The sequence below is a fragment of the Rattus norvegicus genome, chromosome 5 (assembly GCF_036323735.1).
Source record: "Rattus norvegicus strain BN/NHsdMcwi chromosome 5, GRCr8, whole genome shotgun sequence".
NCBI classification, from domain to species: Eukaryota; Metazoa; Chordata; class Mammalia; order Rodentia; family Muridae; genus Rattus; species Rattus norvegicus.
In genome coordinates, this window is record NC_086023.1 from 72,180,997 (window position 1) to 72,199,004 (window position 18,008).

An 18,008-nucleotide genomic window follows, 5' to 3' on the forward strand; every position below is an offset into this window, starting at 1 on the left:
GAAGGAACACCCATTCGGAGCCTGCCCCACATGTGTCCCATACACATACAGCCACCCAATTAGACAAGATGGATGAAGCAAAGAAGTGCAGACCGACAGGAGCCGGATGTAGATCGCTCCTGAGAGACACAGCCAGAATACAGCAAATACAGAGGCGAATGCCAGCAGCAAACCACTGAACTGAGAATAGGTCCCCCGCTGAAGGAATCAGAGAAAGAACTGGAAGAGCTTGAAGGGGCTCGAGACCCCAAAAGTACAACAATGTCAAGCAACCAGAGATTCCAGGGACTAAGCCACTACCTAAATACTATACATGGACTGACCCTGGACTCTGACCCCATAGGTAGCAATGAATATCCTAGTAAGAGCACCAGTGGAAGGGGAAGCCCTGGGTCCTGCTAAGACTGAACCCCCAGTGAACTAGACTATGGGGGGAGGGCGGCAATGGGGGGAGGGTTGGGAGGGGAACACCCATAAGGAAGGGGAGGGGGGAGGGGGATGTTTGCCCGGAAACCGGGAAAGGGAATAACACTTGAAATGTATATAAGAAATACTCAAGTTAATAAAAAAAAAAAAAGAAAGCCTATAGAGCAACATTCTTGATTAAAAATGATAGAAAACCATCAACAAAATACTAATAAATCCACTGACATAGGAGTATCTTCTACTGCCATTGGTCCCCTTCTTCCTTACAAACATACCCCCATTCTACTCTTCTGTAATAATCAAGTAAATATATAAAGTAAATAAATAGACAGAGTCAGAGAGAAAAAGAGCAAGGCTCCACATATAAAACATCATTAGTCTTTTTATATTATAGATTTGGTAGTAGGTTAACCTAAAAAGAAGAATCAGGGAATTTCAAAAAAATGATATTAATTACTTCACATGTTCTTTCCTATAAACAGTGACTCCTCACAGCAATGAATAGGTAACTAAAACAATTAGTTTTGGAAAAAGTAGTCATATATGAATTCTCACACAGGGAAAGGAGGAAACAGAACAGAAAACAGAAATAATATAGAAAAGAATCTAAGTAATTCAAATGCAGAACACGTGTGCCAGTCATTGTATTGTATTCTTTACTTGTATCGTACTTTATTGTATTGTATTACTTCTTGACAAAGTTTAGCAATATTTTTAAAAGACATGCATAATTTCATAATTTATGGCTGAAGACTAAGTTTTATAGATGTTTATGCAGGCTGTAAGTGCTACAAATAGATGTAAATTTCCAGGTAGGAATTTTTTTCGTCCAGTGACCAATTGTCAGCGAAGAAGCACCCTAAACTCCAATTATATTTACATCATGAAAACAATTATTGGGGTTTCCTTGTATTTTCCAAAAGGGAACAGGGGAGCAGCAGGCAGATATGGTGCTAGAGCAGTGGCTCAGAGCTTACATCCTCATTTCTCTACAGTCTTTTGTTCTTAGGAGTGCAAGTGGATGAACAAACCAAAGAGGTGGAAGAGTACACTTATAAACAGATTTGCTCAGAATGAGAACGGATTATAGTATCTAACTAATATATAGAGATGTGAAGTTATATGCCGTGGTGGGTACTCACTTTGTGTCTGTATAGAATATGATTGGTGATGCAAATACAGCATTTACAAGTGTATAAAAAGGTACACTAGTCACTGATAATCTAATCTCATTTTAGAGAAGTGAGACCTAGCAGAAGAAACAAGAGGTATGTCAAAAGAATGAGAAGGGAGCCATGGCCGTGTAAACTCACAGCGATCTAAAGAAAGGATTCTGGAGGTCAGAAAGGGAATATTGTAACTTAGGAAAGTACATTGGAGGGGTTGGGGATTTGGCTCAATGGTAGAGTGCTTGCGTAGGAGGCGCAAGGTCCTGGGTTCGGTCCCCAGCCCGGAAAAAAAAAAAAGAAAAAAAAAAAAAAGAAAGTACATTGGAGATGCTGAGATCGGAGATATTCTTACAGAGAAGACTCTGAGTTGAGTTTCATAATGACTTCTCTGGAGCAGTTACAGAGTCACCAATTGTAAGTCCAAAGTTGTCATATGTCAATGGACTATAACCAAAATAAAAGACCAGCAATTTCCCTGAACTAGGTGAGCCCAACTCTTTTAAGTAACCAATCAATATCCTTGAAGTTTTCTACTGCAGTCATTAAAAGTGAAGCTATCATCTCTTCATTGTGTATGCTTTTGTGCAGGGAAAGAACCTCACTGAAAAATGTTATTCTGCAGATAGATTTATTCCTCATAAAAACTAAAACTATGTAAACTTATACAATTAAGTAGTTAGAGTCCACATAGTTCAGTGAAGACTGGAACAATGGGTTTGAAAATTCATATTCCCACTATCTCTATCGTAAGATCCCACTGTGGTTTTGGCTGATGAAGGCCTATTAAGACCTCTTTCTTTAACAACTAGTTAATAACAGTTTTAAGCTCTATAAGACTTTGACCAGGTAAAACAAGGTGCTTTCAAGAGGCAGTAAACGCAGGAAGTCACCATTTCCTTTCTGCTTGTTATCTCATAGCTTGGTAATCTCCTCCCACGGGAGTACTGAACACAGTCAATATTTATACCCTAGCCCAGAACATCTCAGAGGACATCATTATAAGTTTACTGACCTAGTTCTGTCTGATACCAAGGTACAAATAACTTGTACAGGGGTAGGGTCCCACATGCCTGTTAACACTCTGAAGTTAAGCTTGTTAAAATGAATGAGTAACTTTAACATCACTCTTCTCTCTGCAAGTTTTCTAGAGGGATTCTGGATAAAGGGGCTCCTGAGAGCTTGAGTCAGTCCCTAAATGGGGGTAGGAGGACTACATGAGGTTATCATATGAAAAAGCAAACCATTCTCAGAAGTGTATTTCCAGAATTCAGAGTCCACATAGCAAATGGGACAAACCCAAATAGAAACAGAGCTGTAGTGCTCAGTTACTAAGAAGAAACTCGGCAATATCATCTTTCTTAGAAACATGGTATTAACAATTAGTCACAGTCCCCATCCTCACAGTCTGTTATACCCAAATACAAATTGGTTTCAGAGCTGTGAAGATTATTTAAGGTTTTGTCCCCAGTTTTGCAATAAACTGTGCAATTGGATAATATTTATCACAGAAAACTATACACAAATGTATTTGGATTTGAATGGACCCAACATTTTGTACAGGCAGTTCATTCTCCTGTCATGGTCACACTGATCCAAGACATTTATGGGATACAATTACGTAGGATTCTATATGCATTCAGAAATTCCTTTTTTTTAAACTTTGACTTGAATAATCGCATGACATTCAAAGAAAAACTCAGGACCAAGATCATAAAAAATGGAATATGGAGACCAGGGAAGAAATAATCTCACTAATTAGTGCAGCCGTGTGAAAAGAGGAGTCTTCGTTCTTCACATTGATTAAAAAACCACTGCGCAGTAATCAATGCCAGCACAGGAAAAGGCTGTGTATGTGAGTGAGAATGTGTGTGAATGTGTGTATGTGAATGAGTGTAAGATTATGTGAATGACTGTGTGTGTTTTCATTTGAATCTCTAATTGTGAACATTTATACTATCAAACTTCCTAACAGTGACTATGTGATCAGGCATGAAAGAGAATATTCACTAAGAATAAATTCATATTGACTGAAACACAAGTGTCTTTAGGGCCAATAAATTGCCTCAAAGGAGCTTGCCTCATAGCATGATGGCCTGAACTTGATTCCTTGGACAAATGTGGTGTAAGAAAATAACCGATTCTGGTGGGTTGTTCTCTGACCTCCAAATGTACACTTATACAAATATACATTCATACATACATACATACATACATACATACATGCATACATACATACATACACATACTTGCAACAAAAGCTTCTTTACTATTTATTGGAGTTTTCTAATCATTATTCAAATTTGTGATGTACTTTCAGAGACCTTCAGAATGACTCAAATAAGTATACTATTTTAATCATACTCTGGAAGTTATCACAACTGAAAATTATCAGTGTTTCTCTCTTTGATATCTGGTAGCAGAGAATACAGGAGCAGACTATGAGAAGGCAACTGAATCATACTGATCTGATGAGTCCAGCATTTTCCTTTTTTTTTCTATTCCATTCCACTCCATGCCTTTTACTCACCTATACACCACCCCAAGCTCTAGGAGACACAAGATGCCAGATGAACCTTGACCACAGATGACTCAGTGTGGGTAGCCATGGTTTAGAGGAGCTCAGGTGTTCCAGGAAAAGGACTTAGGATATGCAGCAAAACCTATGAGACTGACAACTCTGACCCTTGAAAGTCACAAGCTTGCTTCTCTTAATTGTGTGATACTTTGTTTTACAGAAACCTATGCTGCTAAAGAAAATAGCTGGTATACACTCAGCATTTACCAATTCTACTGTTGAAAGACAGTGTTCATAGAGAGTCAAGACATGGTGTCATTCATGGATATGAAACCAGGGACTGATATTAGACGATATCAAAAAATTTTAATGAGAATAGTATAGACAAATCAGAACAGATGCCCAGCTGGTAGGGCACAGAGTTTGAATTCTTTCATTTTCTAAGAAAATCTACCACAATATTATCAGCATAACATGCTGAGAAACCTAACGGGGTTTTTGAAAAGAAATCTCTTTTTAAATTTTTATTTTTGTTTTAAAATATTTAGTTGTCAAATAAACTTAAAGTGCTTCTGTTTCTGTCTGCTCCTAGAACTGACCAAGTGTCACAACTTTCTGTAACCAGATCCAATCATGAGAGGGCTGATCTCCCAGGAGTGCTGATATACCTGAGAGCAGAGATTAGGCCACCACATCTTTTCAGAGGGACCCACACAGAACACTGGGGACACAGGAACCAAGGAGAAGTCTGGGACAGGATCCTTCCAGTTTCTGTCTGGACACACAGCTGACCCTGTGCCACAGCTCTCTGTACCCAAAACCCTCTGGGAAAGGACTGGTCTCTCAGGAGTGCTGACACACAGGTTTATAGGAGGGGCAATTCACTGTTAGAGTCATCAAGACCAGCTAACACCAGGGAAAACCAGATGCCCAGAGGCAAGTGCAAGAACCTAAGCAACAGACCAAGGCCATACGTTTCCATCAGAATCTATTTCTCCAACCACAGCAAGTCCTACATACATCAACAAACAGGAAAAGAAATATTCTGATGTAAAAATCTCATATCATGAAGATGTTAGAGGACGTTAAGAAGTACTTAAATAACTCCTTTAAAGAAATACAGGGCATTAAAGCTGCAGGAGCCCTGAGGTCCAGACTGCGCTCAGATTTGAAGGGACCCTGTCAAACAGCTCCCTGTACCCAAAGCCCATGGTAGGGAGAGCTAGACCTTCAGAGGGGCAGACCCGCCTGGAAAACCAGAGGAGACTACTCTCTGCCCACATTTCTCACTCTAGAGGGAAATGCCTAGCGCCATCAGGGCCCTTTTGCACAGGGAGCCAGAAGTAGGGGGAGGCCCTTCTGGTTGCTGTCCTCACAGAAAGCTGAAACCCATACCCAAGGAGCGACTTCAGGCCCAAGACCATAGGTAAGACCAACTTTTCTGCTCCAAGTGACCTACCTGGTGGACTCAGGACACACGCCCACAGGAACATCTGAAAGCCAGTAAACAGCAACGACTACACGATTTTCAACCAAAAGTCATCAAAAAAGATAAGGAGGTCACTTCATATTCATCAAAGGAAAATCCACCAAGATGAACTCTCAATCCTAAATATCTATGCTCCAAATACAAGGGCACCTACATACATAAAAGAAACCTTACTAAAGCTCAAAACACACATTGCACCTCACACAATAATAATAGGTGATTTCAACATCCCACTCTCATCAGTGGACAGACCATGGAAACAGAAATTGAAAAGAGACATGGACAGACTAACAGAAGTCATGAACCAAATGAACTTATCAGATATTTATAGAACATTGTATCCTAAAACAAAAGGATATGCCATGTTCTCAAGACCTCATGGTACTTTCTCCAAAATGGACAATATAATCAGTCACAAAACAGGCCTCAACAGAAACAGGAAGATAGAAACAATCCCATGCGTCCTATCAGACCACCACAGGCTAAATCTGATCTTCAAAAACAATACGTAAAAAAATGCCCACATCTACAACAAGTTGAACAATCCTCTACTCAGTGATAACCTGGTCAAGGAAGAAATAAAGAAAGAAATTAAAGACGTCTTAGAATTTAATGAAAATGAAGGTACAACATATCCAAACTTATGGGACACAATGAAAGCTGTGCTAAGAGGAAAACGCATAGTTCTGAGTGCCTGCAGAAAGAAACAGGAGAGAGCATATATCAGCAGCTTGACAGCACACCTAAAAGCCCTAGAACAAAAAGAAGGGAATACAGCCAGGTGGAGTAGAAGGAAGGAAATAATCAAACTCAGAGCTGAAATCAACCAAGTAGAAACAAAAAGAACTATACAAAGAATCAACAGAACCAAAAACTGATTCTTTGAGAAAATCAATAAGATAGATAAACGCTTAGTCATACTAACTAGAGGACACAGAGAGTGTGTCCAAATTAACAAAATCAGAAATGATGAGGGAGTCAGAACAAAAGAATCAGGGGGAATTCAAAAAATCATCAAATCCTACTACAAAAGCCTATATTCAACAGAACTTGAAAATCTGCAGGAAATGGACAATGTCCTAGACAGATACCTGGTAACAAATTAAATCGGGAACAGATAAACCATTTAAACAACCCCATAACTCCTAGCAAAATAGAAGCAGTCATTAAAGGTCTCCCAACCAAAAGAGCCCAGGTCCAGACGGGTTTAGTGCAGAATTCTATCAGACCTTCATAGAAGACCTCATACCAATACTATCCAAACTATTCCACAAAATTGAAACAGATGGAACACTACCCAATTCCTTCTATGAAGCCACAATTACTCTTATACCTAAACCACACAAAGACCTAACAAAGAAAGAGAACTTCAGACCAATTTCCCTGATGAATATCGATGCAAAAATACTCAATATAATTCTGGCAAACCGAATCCAAGAGCACATCAAAACAATCATCTACCATGATCAAGTTGGCTTCATCCCAGGCATGCAGGGATGGTTTAATATACAGAAAACCATCAACGTGATCCAATATATAAACAAACTGAAAGAACAAAACCACATGATCATTTCATTAGATGCTGAGAAAGCATTTGACAAAATTCAACAACCCTTCATGATAAAAGTCCTGGAAAGAATAGGATCAAGGCCCATACCTAAAAATAGTAAAAGCCATAGACAGCAAACCAGTAGATAACATTAAACTAAATGGAGAGAAACTTGAAGCAATTCCACTAACATCAGGGACTAGACAAAGCTGCCCACTCATTCCCTACTTATTCAATATAGTTCTTGAAGTCCTAGCCAGAGCAATCAGACAAAGAAAAGATAAATATCATGCAGATTTTAAAGGAGAAAGTCAAAATATCACTATTTGCAGATGATATGATTGTATATTTAAGTGATCCCAAACATTCCACCAGAGAACTACTAAACCTGATAAACACCTTCAGCAAAGTGGCTGGGTATAAAATTAACTCAAATAAATCAGTAGCCTTCCTCTACACAAAAGAGAACAAGTCGAGAAGAAATTAGGAAACGACACCCTTCATAATAGTCACAAATAATATAAAATACCTCAGTGTGAATTTAAACAAGCAAATAAAAGATCTGTATGGTAACAACTTCAAGCCTCTGAAAAAAGAAATTGAAGAAGACCTCAGAAGATGAAAAGATCTCCCATGCTCATGGATTAGAAGGATTAATATAGTAAAAATGGCCATTTTACCAAAAGCAATCTACAGATTCAATGCAATCCCCATCAAAATACCAATCCAATTCTTCAAAGAGTTAGACAGAACAATTTGCAAATTCATCTGGAATAACAAGAAACCCAAGATAGCGAAAACTATCCTCAACAATAAAAGGGGAATCACTATCCCTCAACTCAAGCAGTATTACAGAGCAATAGTGATAAAAACTGCATGGTATTGGTACAGAGACAGACAGATAGACCAGTGGAATAGAATTGAAGACCCAGAAATGAACCCACACAACTATGGTCACTTGATTTTTGACAAAGGAGCAAAAACCATCCAATGGAAAAAAGATAGCATTTTCAGCAAATGGTGCTGGTTTAAATTGAGGTCAGCATGCAGAAGAATGCAGATCTACCCATTCTTATCACCCTGTACAAAGTTTAAGTCCAAGTGGATCAAGGACTTCCACATCAAACCAGATACACTAAAAGTAATAGAAGAAAAAGTGGAGAAGAATCTCAAACACATGGATGGGCACTGGAGAAAATTTCCTGAATAAACACCAATGGCTTATGCTCTAAGATCAAGAATCGACAAATGGGATCTCATAAAACTACAAAGCTTCTGTAAGGCAAAGACACAGTTGTTAGGACAAAACGGCAACCAACAGACTGGGAAAAGATCTTTACTAATCCTACAACTGATACAAGGCTTATATCCAAAATATACCAAGAACTCATGAAGTTAGACTGCAGGGAAACAAATAACCTTATTAAAAAATGGAGTTCTAAGCGCAACAAAGAATTCACAGCTGAGGAATGTTGAATGGCTGAGAAGCACCTAAAGAAATGTTCAACATCTTTAGTCATAAGGGAGATGCAAATCAAAAGAACCCTGAGCTTTCACCTCACACCAATGAGAATGGCTAAGATCAAAAACTCAGGTGACAGCAAATGCTGGTGAGGATGTGGAGAAAGAGGAACACTCCCCCATTGTTGGTGGGATTGCAGACTGGTACAACCATCCTGAAATTCAGTCTGGAGGTTCCTCAGAAAATTGGACATTGAACTACCAGAGGACCCAACTATACCTCTCTTGGGCATATACCTAAAAGATGCTCCAAAATATAAAAAAGACACGTGCTCTACTATGTTCATAGCAGCCTTATTTATAATAGCCAGAAGCGGGGAAGAACCCAGATGCCCTTCAACAGAGGAATGGATACAGAAAATGTGGTATATCTTCACAATAAATTACTATTCAGCTATGAAAATCAATGACTTTATGAAATTCACTGGCAAATGGTTGGAACTGGAAAATGTCATCCTGAGTGAGGTAACACAATCACAGAAAAACACACATGGTATGCACTCTTTGATAAGTGGATATTAGACCAAATGCTCAAATTACCCTAGATGCACAGAACACATGAAACTCAAGAAGGATGACCAAAATGCAAATGTTTCTCTCCTTTAAAAGGGGAAAAAGAGTACCCTTGGGAGGGAATAAGGAGGCAAAGTTTAGAACAGAGGATGAAGTAACACCCATTCAGAGCCTGCCCCACATGTGGCCCATACATATACAGCCACTAAATTAGATAAGATGGATGAAGCAAAGAAGTGCATACCTACAGGAACCGGATGTAGGTCTCTCCTGAGAGACACAGCCAGATTATGGCAATACAGAGGTGAATGCCAGCAGCAAACCACTGAACTGAGAACAGAACCCCCGTTGAAGGAATCAGAGAAAGGACTGGAAGAGCTTGAAGGGGTTCAAGAACCCATATGAATAACAATGCCAAGCAACCAGAGCTTCCAGGGACTAAGCCACTACCCAAAGACTATACATGGACTGACCCCGGGCACCAACTGCATAGGTAGCATTGAATAGCCTTGTAAGGGCACAAGTGGAAGGGGAAGCCCTTGGTCCTGCCAAGACTGAATTCCCCATGAACAGGATTGTTGGGGGAGGGTGGCAATGGGGGGAGGATGGGGAGGGGAACACCTATATAAAGGGGAGGGGGGCTAGGGGGATGTTTGCTTGGAAACTGGGAAAGGTAATAACAATTGAAAGGTAAATAAGAAAGCCTAGAATATGAAGGTAAAATATTGTTTGACTCATAGTCTCTTTGGTGCTAGTATAGAGCTGAGTATCCTAAGTCAACATGATGTTATAGATTTTCTTTAGATTTTCCAGGAAAACATCACACTCTGCTTAGTGAAGGAAATGGCGAAAATAATACAAGCAATTTTTATTTTGTCTTTATACTTTTATTCATATATTTAAGGGAATATTTTTCAGTTTAATTTTCATTTGAAAAACCTGATTTGAGATTATACTATTAAAGACCCTTGTTCACAATGTTCATAGCAGTCTTCTTTGTCATAGCCCAGATCTGGAAACAACCTAAATGTCCTTCAACTGAAGAAGGGATAAAGAAAATATGGTACATATATCAACACAAACAAATACTATTTAGCTATTAAAAACAAAGACATCATGAAATTTGAAGGCAAATTAATGGATCTTGAGAATATATAATCCTAAGTAAGTTAACATAGGTACAAAAGGACATGCATGGTATATACTCACTTATAAATGGATATTAGACATAAAATACAGGATGTCCCTGCTACATTCTACAGTCCCAAAGAAGCTAAACAAGAAGAGGATGCTTTACTTTCCTTCAGAAGGGGAATAAATTAGTCATCGGTAGATGGAGGGGGGGAACTGTTGGGAGAGAGGATGGAGAGGGGAATGGTGTGGTCTCAGGATCAGGGGTGGGGAAGGACAGGAGAGATGGCCAGATGGCCATGAGAAGGAATGCAAACCTGCAATTGACTGGGCTGGGAAGGTAGGGGCATCTCCAGAAAGAGACAGAGACCTGGGATAATGGAGGCACCCAAGAATCAATGGGGGTGGTGTCCTTAGCTGTGACTCACACCAATTGGGATAAGAAACCTGAAGAGGCCACCTCCTATACCCAGGCAGGGATCCTAGTGGAGCAATAGGGACAGCTACCCACCCACAAAACTTTCCACCCAAAATTTATCCTGTCTATAAGAAATGCAGGGATGGGGGATGGAGCAGAGACTGAGGGCATGGCCTAGCAATAACTGGCCCAATTTCAGAGCCATCCCATGGGCAAGGATCAGTCTCCGACACTGTAAATATTATTCTGTTATGCTTGCAACAGAAGTCTAACATAGCTGTCCTCTGAGAGGCTCTACCCAGCAGCTGACTCAGACAGATACAGACACCCACAGCCAAATAGCTGATGAAGCTTGCGGACTCTATGGAAGAATAGAGGAAGGATTGTAGGCCCCAGAGGGGATAGGAACTCCCAGAAAGTCCAACAGAGTCAACCAACCTGGACCCTTGCGTCTCTCAGAGACTGAACTGCCAACCAAAGAACATATGTGGGCTGCACCTAGGCCCCCTGCACATATGTGGCAGATGTGCAGCTTAGTCTTCATGTGAGTCCCGAACAACTGGAGCAGAGTTTCCCAAAGGCTGTTGCCTGTATATAGGTTATGTTCATTTAGCTGGCCTGCCTTGTCTGGCCTCAGTGGGAGAGAAAACTGCCTAGCCTCCCAAATACTTGATGTGTCAGGGTAGGGGGATACCCAGGGGACTGCACCCACTCAGAGGAGAAGGGGAGGGGGAAGGATTGTTGGAGTGGTAATCAGGATGTAAAGTGAATAAGTAAAAAAAAGTCTTAAAACAGTTACAAGATTTTCTGGCATTTTATTTAAACTTGGACATCATATATACATATTTACATAAATATATGTGTTTATAAATTGAGAAATATATTGCTACTTTTAGTATTTTGTAAGAAAATTTCCTTACACAACAATGTGATCTTTATATATTATGTGCATTTTAATACGTATTTGTATTACTAGACCTGATATATGTGCAAATTGTTACATCAAATATTACGTCCTCAGTATCCAGAGAACCTGCTCATAGGTGGCAAATGTGTTTTATCAAATTAAATTAATCAATTAAAATGGTAACGATTTAATGTTGGTTACCAACGATATAATGTTGCTTCAGACACATTTTAGACAGATTTATCACCTTAAATATTAGATATTGTAGCCACTACTCATTAAAATATGAGTTATTAGACTTTGAATTTTGTTTTTCCACTTTATAGATGTTTACTAGTGAGAAACTAGAAAGTTGAACTAGGTTTCATTGGATTTTCTGTTTAAAATGTCTAAACAGAAAAATAAAAACAATTCGTGCATGTATTTTAATTTTTATTTATTTAAATTATCTTGCAATTTTAGAATAGTTTGTAATTAATTGGAAAGTTATAAAGAAAGCATACAGGAGTCTCAATACACATAATCTTGACTATTTGAATTCCGCAGGTTTTGAATATTCAAATATCACTGTTTGACTTCATTACTACAACTTTTTTTTCCTTTTTTTCTTTATTAACTTGAGTATTTCCTATTTACATTTCGAATATTATTCCATTTCCCTGTTTCCGGGCCAACCTCCCCCTCCCCACCCCATCCTCCCCCCATTACCAACCTCCCCCCAACAATCATGTTCACTGGGGGTTCAGTCTTAGCAGAACCAAGGGCTTCCCCTTCCACTAGTAGCCTTACTAGGTTGTTCATTGCTACCTATGAGGTTGGAGCCAAGGGTCAGTCCATGTATAGTCTTTGGGTAGTGGCTTAGTCCCTGGAAGCTCTGGTTGCTTGACATTGTTGTACATATGGGGTCTCAAGCCCCTTCAAGCTCTTCCAGTTCTTTCTCTGATTCCTTCAACGGGGGTCCTGTTCTCAGTTCAGTGGTTTGCTGCTGGCATTCACCTCTGTATTTGCTGTATTCTGGCTGTGTCTCTCAGGAGCGATCTATATCCGGCTCCTGTCGGCCTGCACTTCTTTGCTTCATCCATCTTGTCTAATTGGATGGCTGTATATGTATGGGCCATGTGTGGGGCAGGCTCTGAATGGGTGTTCCTTCTGCTCTTGTTTGAATCTTTGCCTTGCTATTCCCTGCAAAGGGTATTCTTGTTCCCCTTTTAAAGAAGGAATGAAGCATTTGCAATTTGATAATCCGTCTTGAGTTTCATGTGTTCTGTGCATCTAGGGTAATTCAAGCATTTGGGCTAATAGCCACTTATCAAAGAGTGCATACCCTGTGTGTTTTTCTGTGATTGTGTTACCTCACTCAGGATGATATTTTCCAGTTCCCTCCATTTGCCTATGAATTTCATAAAGTCATTGATTTTGATAGCTGAGTAATATTCCATTGTGTAGATGTACCACATTTTCTGTATCCATTCCTCTGTTGAAGGGCATCTGGGTTCTTTCCAGCTTCTGGCTATTATAAATAAGGCTGCTATGAACATAGTGGAGTACGTGTCATTTTTATATGTTGGAGCATCTTTTCGGTATATGCCCAAGAGAGGTATAGTTGGGTCTAGAGGTATAGTGCGAACATGTATTTGGGAACACAGGTGTCATGCAGTGAGGCAACAGAACGTTCTAGAATTGGAGTAACAGGCAGTTTTGAACTGCCTGATATGACCCTTGGAAACTGACCTCAGATGCTCTTCAAGAGTAGAATGCACTCTTACTTGCTGAACCATCTATCCAGCCCTAAGATCACCTTCTTAGTTATATCGTTTAATAATAGTCATAACTGTTTAAATAATTAATTACTTATGTTAACTTTGCTTTCCTGGTTCTGTTTTAAACTGGAGATTCGTACTCTTTGTAATTTGTTTACTGTACATCTGCTTCCTCTCCTAAAGTCACTAAGGCTGGAGAACCTTATTTCCTTCTTAGGTGTTTACACAGCGACAGTGCATTCTCAGCTGCACTTAATTGGGTCTGTGGGACACTGTCCCTATCACATAAAAGTTTCTCTATCCCACATCCCTCTTTCTAATTAAATTGCTTTGGGATTTGGGGAACAATTATAATAGATATAGCGTGACAAATATTTATTCTGCTACATCTATGGAATCTGGCATATTTGTTGAATCTTCAGAATACTGAAGCTAATTCTATAAAAATGTAACTGGTTCTTGTAAGGGGTGAAAATTTATCATTCTAAGGTGAGGCAATTAAGTCCATTAAAGCCTTTCTGTAATGAAAGGCATTCATTATTATGCATTAATAATACAAATGGCCACAAGTCATGTAGCAAATACTTCTGTGAATTACTACCTTATATTGTAATTTTTATAACTGTTACTCTTTAAAGAAACTTCCACATATCTTTTGTTATAATATGTAATGTAATATGCGGAGAAGGGTAAGGTATTTATATGCCATATCTAAAATCCAAAACAGATTATAAAGTGAGATTCTTACTCTAAGGCTGTAATTCTAATCTGAGTATTTTTCTTGATGCTAAATCTATTTCATTTGTACTTCAGTGATTGTTGGGTGCCCCCGTTACCACGAGTGCTGACACTAGTGGGTATCTAGTTAAGACTGTTGTTTGTTATGACTGACTAAAAGATGCTGAAAGATAATTAAAATCTGTAACTAGCCAACAATTTAGGTACATTAAGTTACCCTGAACTCGACTCTAAATTCTGCAGGGAGAAATGGCTCAGAAAATAAGAGTTGATGCATTCAGTTAAAACCCCGAGCTGTGTCTAGTCACTGTGTTTGAGGAAAGGTGTGAGCAAGGCATACAAACTGATTCCTCCTGTTACTTATTTCCTATCCAGAAGTAAATCCACTTAGAGTGTCAGGAGCAGAAGAAAACCAAAGACAGCAAGACAAGGCTTGGTTCTGGGTGATTTTGAGTAGGTGATGGGATTTCAGCCAAGGAGAAAGAGACTGAAATCTGTGACAGGAGAAGCCATTTAGGTCATCTAAGATGCATCATCATGACATTTGTCTGGATGAGGAAGATGGTCTCCAAATGCCTGGATTCCACTATGATAGGAATCAGCATGGCCACATGTCCTGCTGAGTCAATGTGCCTCCTTCCCTTTCATGTCTCTGGATGGATCCATCTGCTAATGTCTCTGATCAAGTGAATGTTTCTTGAGCAATTTCTGAAATTCACTTTCAGGGAAATTTGATTTATCATGTATATTAGATAAGTGTTAATTCATTGCCCCAGGACTGTGGACAGTGTTGAATCAATACAGTTCGTTCACCATAAATACTAATTTCCCTATGGTTCTTGCTGGGTACCCTCTGTTGTGGACAATAGGATGTCTACAGATATGTTTACCATGTCAGGGGACGCTTTTAATGGTCCCCATTTACTACTTTCTTAGATGTGCTAACCCTCACACCCTCACAGAGACGGCCTTGAGAAAAATGGATCTGCAGCCAATCTGCCTTTTCCTAACTCAGGCTCAGCTTGCCATATTACTTTTGCCCATCTTCGTTTCCTTGCCAAACCTATCTGATTCTTTCCATATTTCTAGCTCTAGAATGTCCAGAGCACTCCTATGAGTCTCCTTTGATGATTATTTCTTTTTTTTTCTTTTTTCAGAGCTGGGGACCGAACTCAGGGTCCTGAGCTTGCTAGGTAAGCGCTCTACCACGAAGCTAAATCCCCAACCCCTTGATGATTATTTCTAATAAACATCAATCTTCTCGGAAATGTATAATTTTAATCTAAAATACAGTATGTAAGCCTTTTTATATATCACTCTATATACCTTTTCTGTAATCTAAATTCCATTGCCAACCTCATAATGTCAATACCTTACATTATTTTTTATTGAGCCTTATTGTTTTTGGAATGAGATTGACTTCAAGGTAAGCTATTAGCAACATTCGAAAATGTTATGGTAGTTTGGTACAAAATGACTATGCATTTGAAAAAGAGTCTTTAAATTTCTCTACTATTTATCATTATGTTAATCTGGAGTTTCTATAAAATGCAAAAAAATTAATATTCTGGAATCTCTCAAGGTTTCTATGCCAGCCTTTATAATGTGGCAAGATGGAACATATTTGAATCAGAAGAAAACCAGAAGCATCAAATCAAACAACTCTGTGTTTATGTCTTTCATTAATACTATTTTAAGTTGTTTTAAACAAGTAAATTGCCAAATGAACTCTCATGCTTTGCCAAGATTCACCATCACATTTGGATCTGGTCTATGTAATGGTCTTGTCATAGGAACAATCATACAAGATGCTTAGTGTGGGCTAAAATATGAAGGTAACAGCTATGCGTTTGATTTGGTGTTCATTTCAGCTTATAACACTTATTTTTGTAAGTAAATTTGATAATATGTAATTCAAAGGACTAATAGTGTATTCAACTAATAGTGTATGCATAAAAGGAAATATTATTTGAAAAATAAAATTTACTATAAAATTTTGACTATTATCAACCACTGACTGAGAATTACAGTCTTCTTTTTAAAGTAGACTTTTGCTTTGTCTTCTTCATTACTAGCTTGCTAGGGCAGATGGAATGAACAAGTCAAGTGTACAGTGAGTCATTAGGCAGGGGTTTGGAAACATCAGTTTAAGAATGTATTCTCAATAATAGAAAGAATTGCTTTTGAATGTGCCTCTTAAATGGGTAGATGTTGGCAATGAGCATGCCTACTTCCAACATTCTCAATTTCACTATGTTCAATACCATACATTATTGGGGTTATCAATGTCTGAGATTAAGAAATGAACCCTTTCTAATACATGAAAAATAATTCTTCAGGTACTTTGCACTATTTGTTTTGGGGGCAGTGAATATGTTCTATGGTAGATTTTCCAATGATGGCTGACCATGGATGACATGGATAAAAATAACCAGACATTTGTTTCTGAATTCCTTCTTTTGGGCCTTTCTGGATACCCAAAGACTGAGACCATTTATTTTGTTATCATTCTTGTTATGTATCTAGTGATTCTAACTGGCAATGGTGTTCTGATCATAGCAAGCATCTTTGATCCCCATCTTCACACACCCATGTACTTCTTCCTGGGCAACCTCTCTTTCCTGGATATCTGCTACACAACATCTTCTGTTCCTTCAACATTGGTGAGCCAAATTTCAAAGAAAAGAAACATTTCTTTCTCTGGTTGTGCAGTGCAGATGTTCGTTGCTTTTGCAATGGGCTCAACAGAATGTTTGCTTCTTGGCATGATGGCTTTTGATCGCTACGTGGCCATCTGCAACCCTCTGAGATACTCCATCATCATGAGCAAAGAGGTGTATGTATCCATGGCATCTGCATCAGGGTTCTCTGGTGGAATCAACTCAGTTGTGCAAACATCCCTTGTCATGAGGTTGCCTTTCTGTGGGTATAATGTTATTAATGATTTTACTTGTGAGGTCTTAGCTGTCCTCAAGCTAGCATGCGCTGATATATCTCTCAATATTGTTACCATAGCGATATCAAATATGGCCTTTCTGGTCCTTCCACTACTACTCATCTTTTTCTCCTATGTGTTCATCCTCTACACTATCTTGAGAATGAACTCAGCCTCCGGGAGACGCAAGGCATTCTCCACCTGCTCTGCCCACCTGACTGTGGTGGGCATATTTTATGGAACTCTCTTCATTATGTATACGAAACCCAAGTCCCAAGATCTGACTGGGGAAGACAAATTCGGAATTTCAGATAAGGTCATTTCTTTATTTTATGGACTTGTTACCCCGATGCTGAATCCAATCATCTATAGTTTGAGGAATAAGGATGTTAAAGCTGCCATAAAATACATACTGAAACAGAAGTATATTCCATAAAGATAACAGCAAACACAGGTTTTTGTGTAGTAAGCATGAGATTGACTTACCTGCAAATCTGTAACAATGGTTTAATTCAATATTTATTCACTTTGAAAAAAATCTTGGCTACTTAGTTACCTTCCAGAGATGGAAAGTAAGTGCCTAGTGTTGAAGACACCATGTACTTCAGAAACAGGGATCAAAGACTCTTGAGGGGGACCTTAAAGCCTGCTCCCTGAGGTCTAGCTTTCATGGTACCAGAAAGCTGCAAGGTGTGTAAAGAGGGAGACAAGCAACAGTCTTACTCAGCTTTTTTCCCTATGAACCATTTCGATGAACAGCATACACAGTAATGTACAGGGCACAGTAATGGCATACATGTCTTCTTGGTGACCAACAGTTCTCTAATTGGCCTTATTACCCACCCAACTGGGAGATCATGCTCACTTCAAGAAATCAAACTAACTACTCAGTGCTAATGAAATCACCATTGTTCAGGAGAATCAACAGCCATTAACC

At 39.0% G+C, this 18,008-nt stretch overlaps 1 protein-coding gene across 1 annotated transcript; it reads left to right on the top strand.

Moving 5' to 3' along the window:
• The first annotated feature begins 16,553 nt into the window (after positions 1-16,553).
• Positions 16,554-17,507, top strand: Or13c3f (olfactory receptor family 13 subfamily C member 3F). The gene has a single exon (NM_001000402.1). It carries the CDS (start codon positions 16,554-16,556, stop codon positions 17,505-17,507), a length of 954 nt encoding a protein of 317 aa, NP_001000402.1.
• Positions 17,508-18,008: the final 501 nt, after the last annotated feature.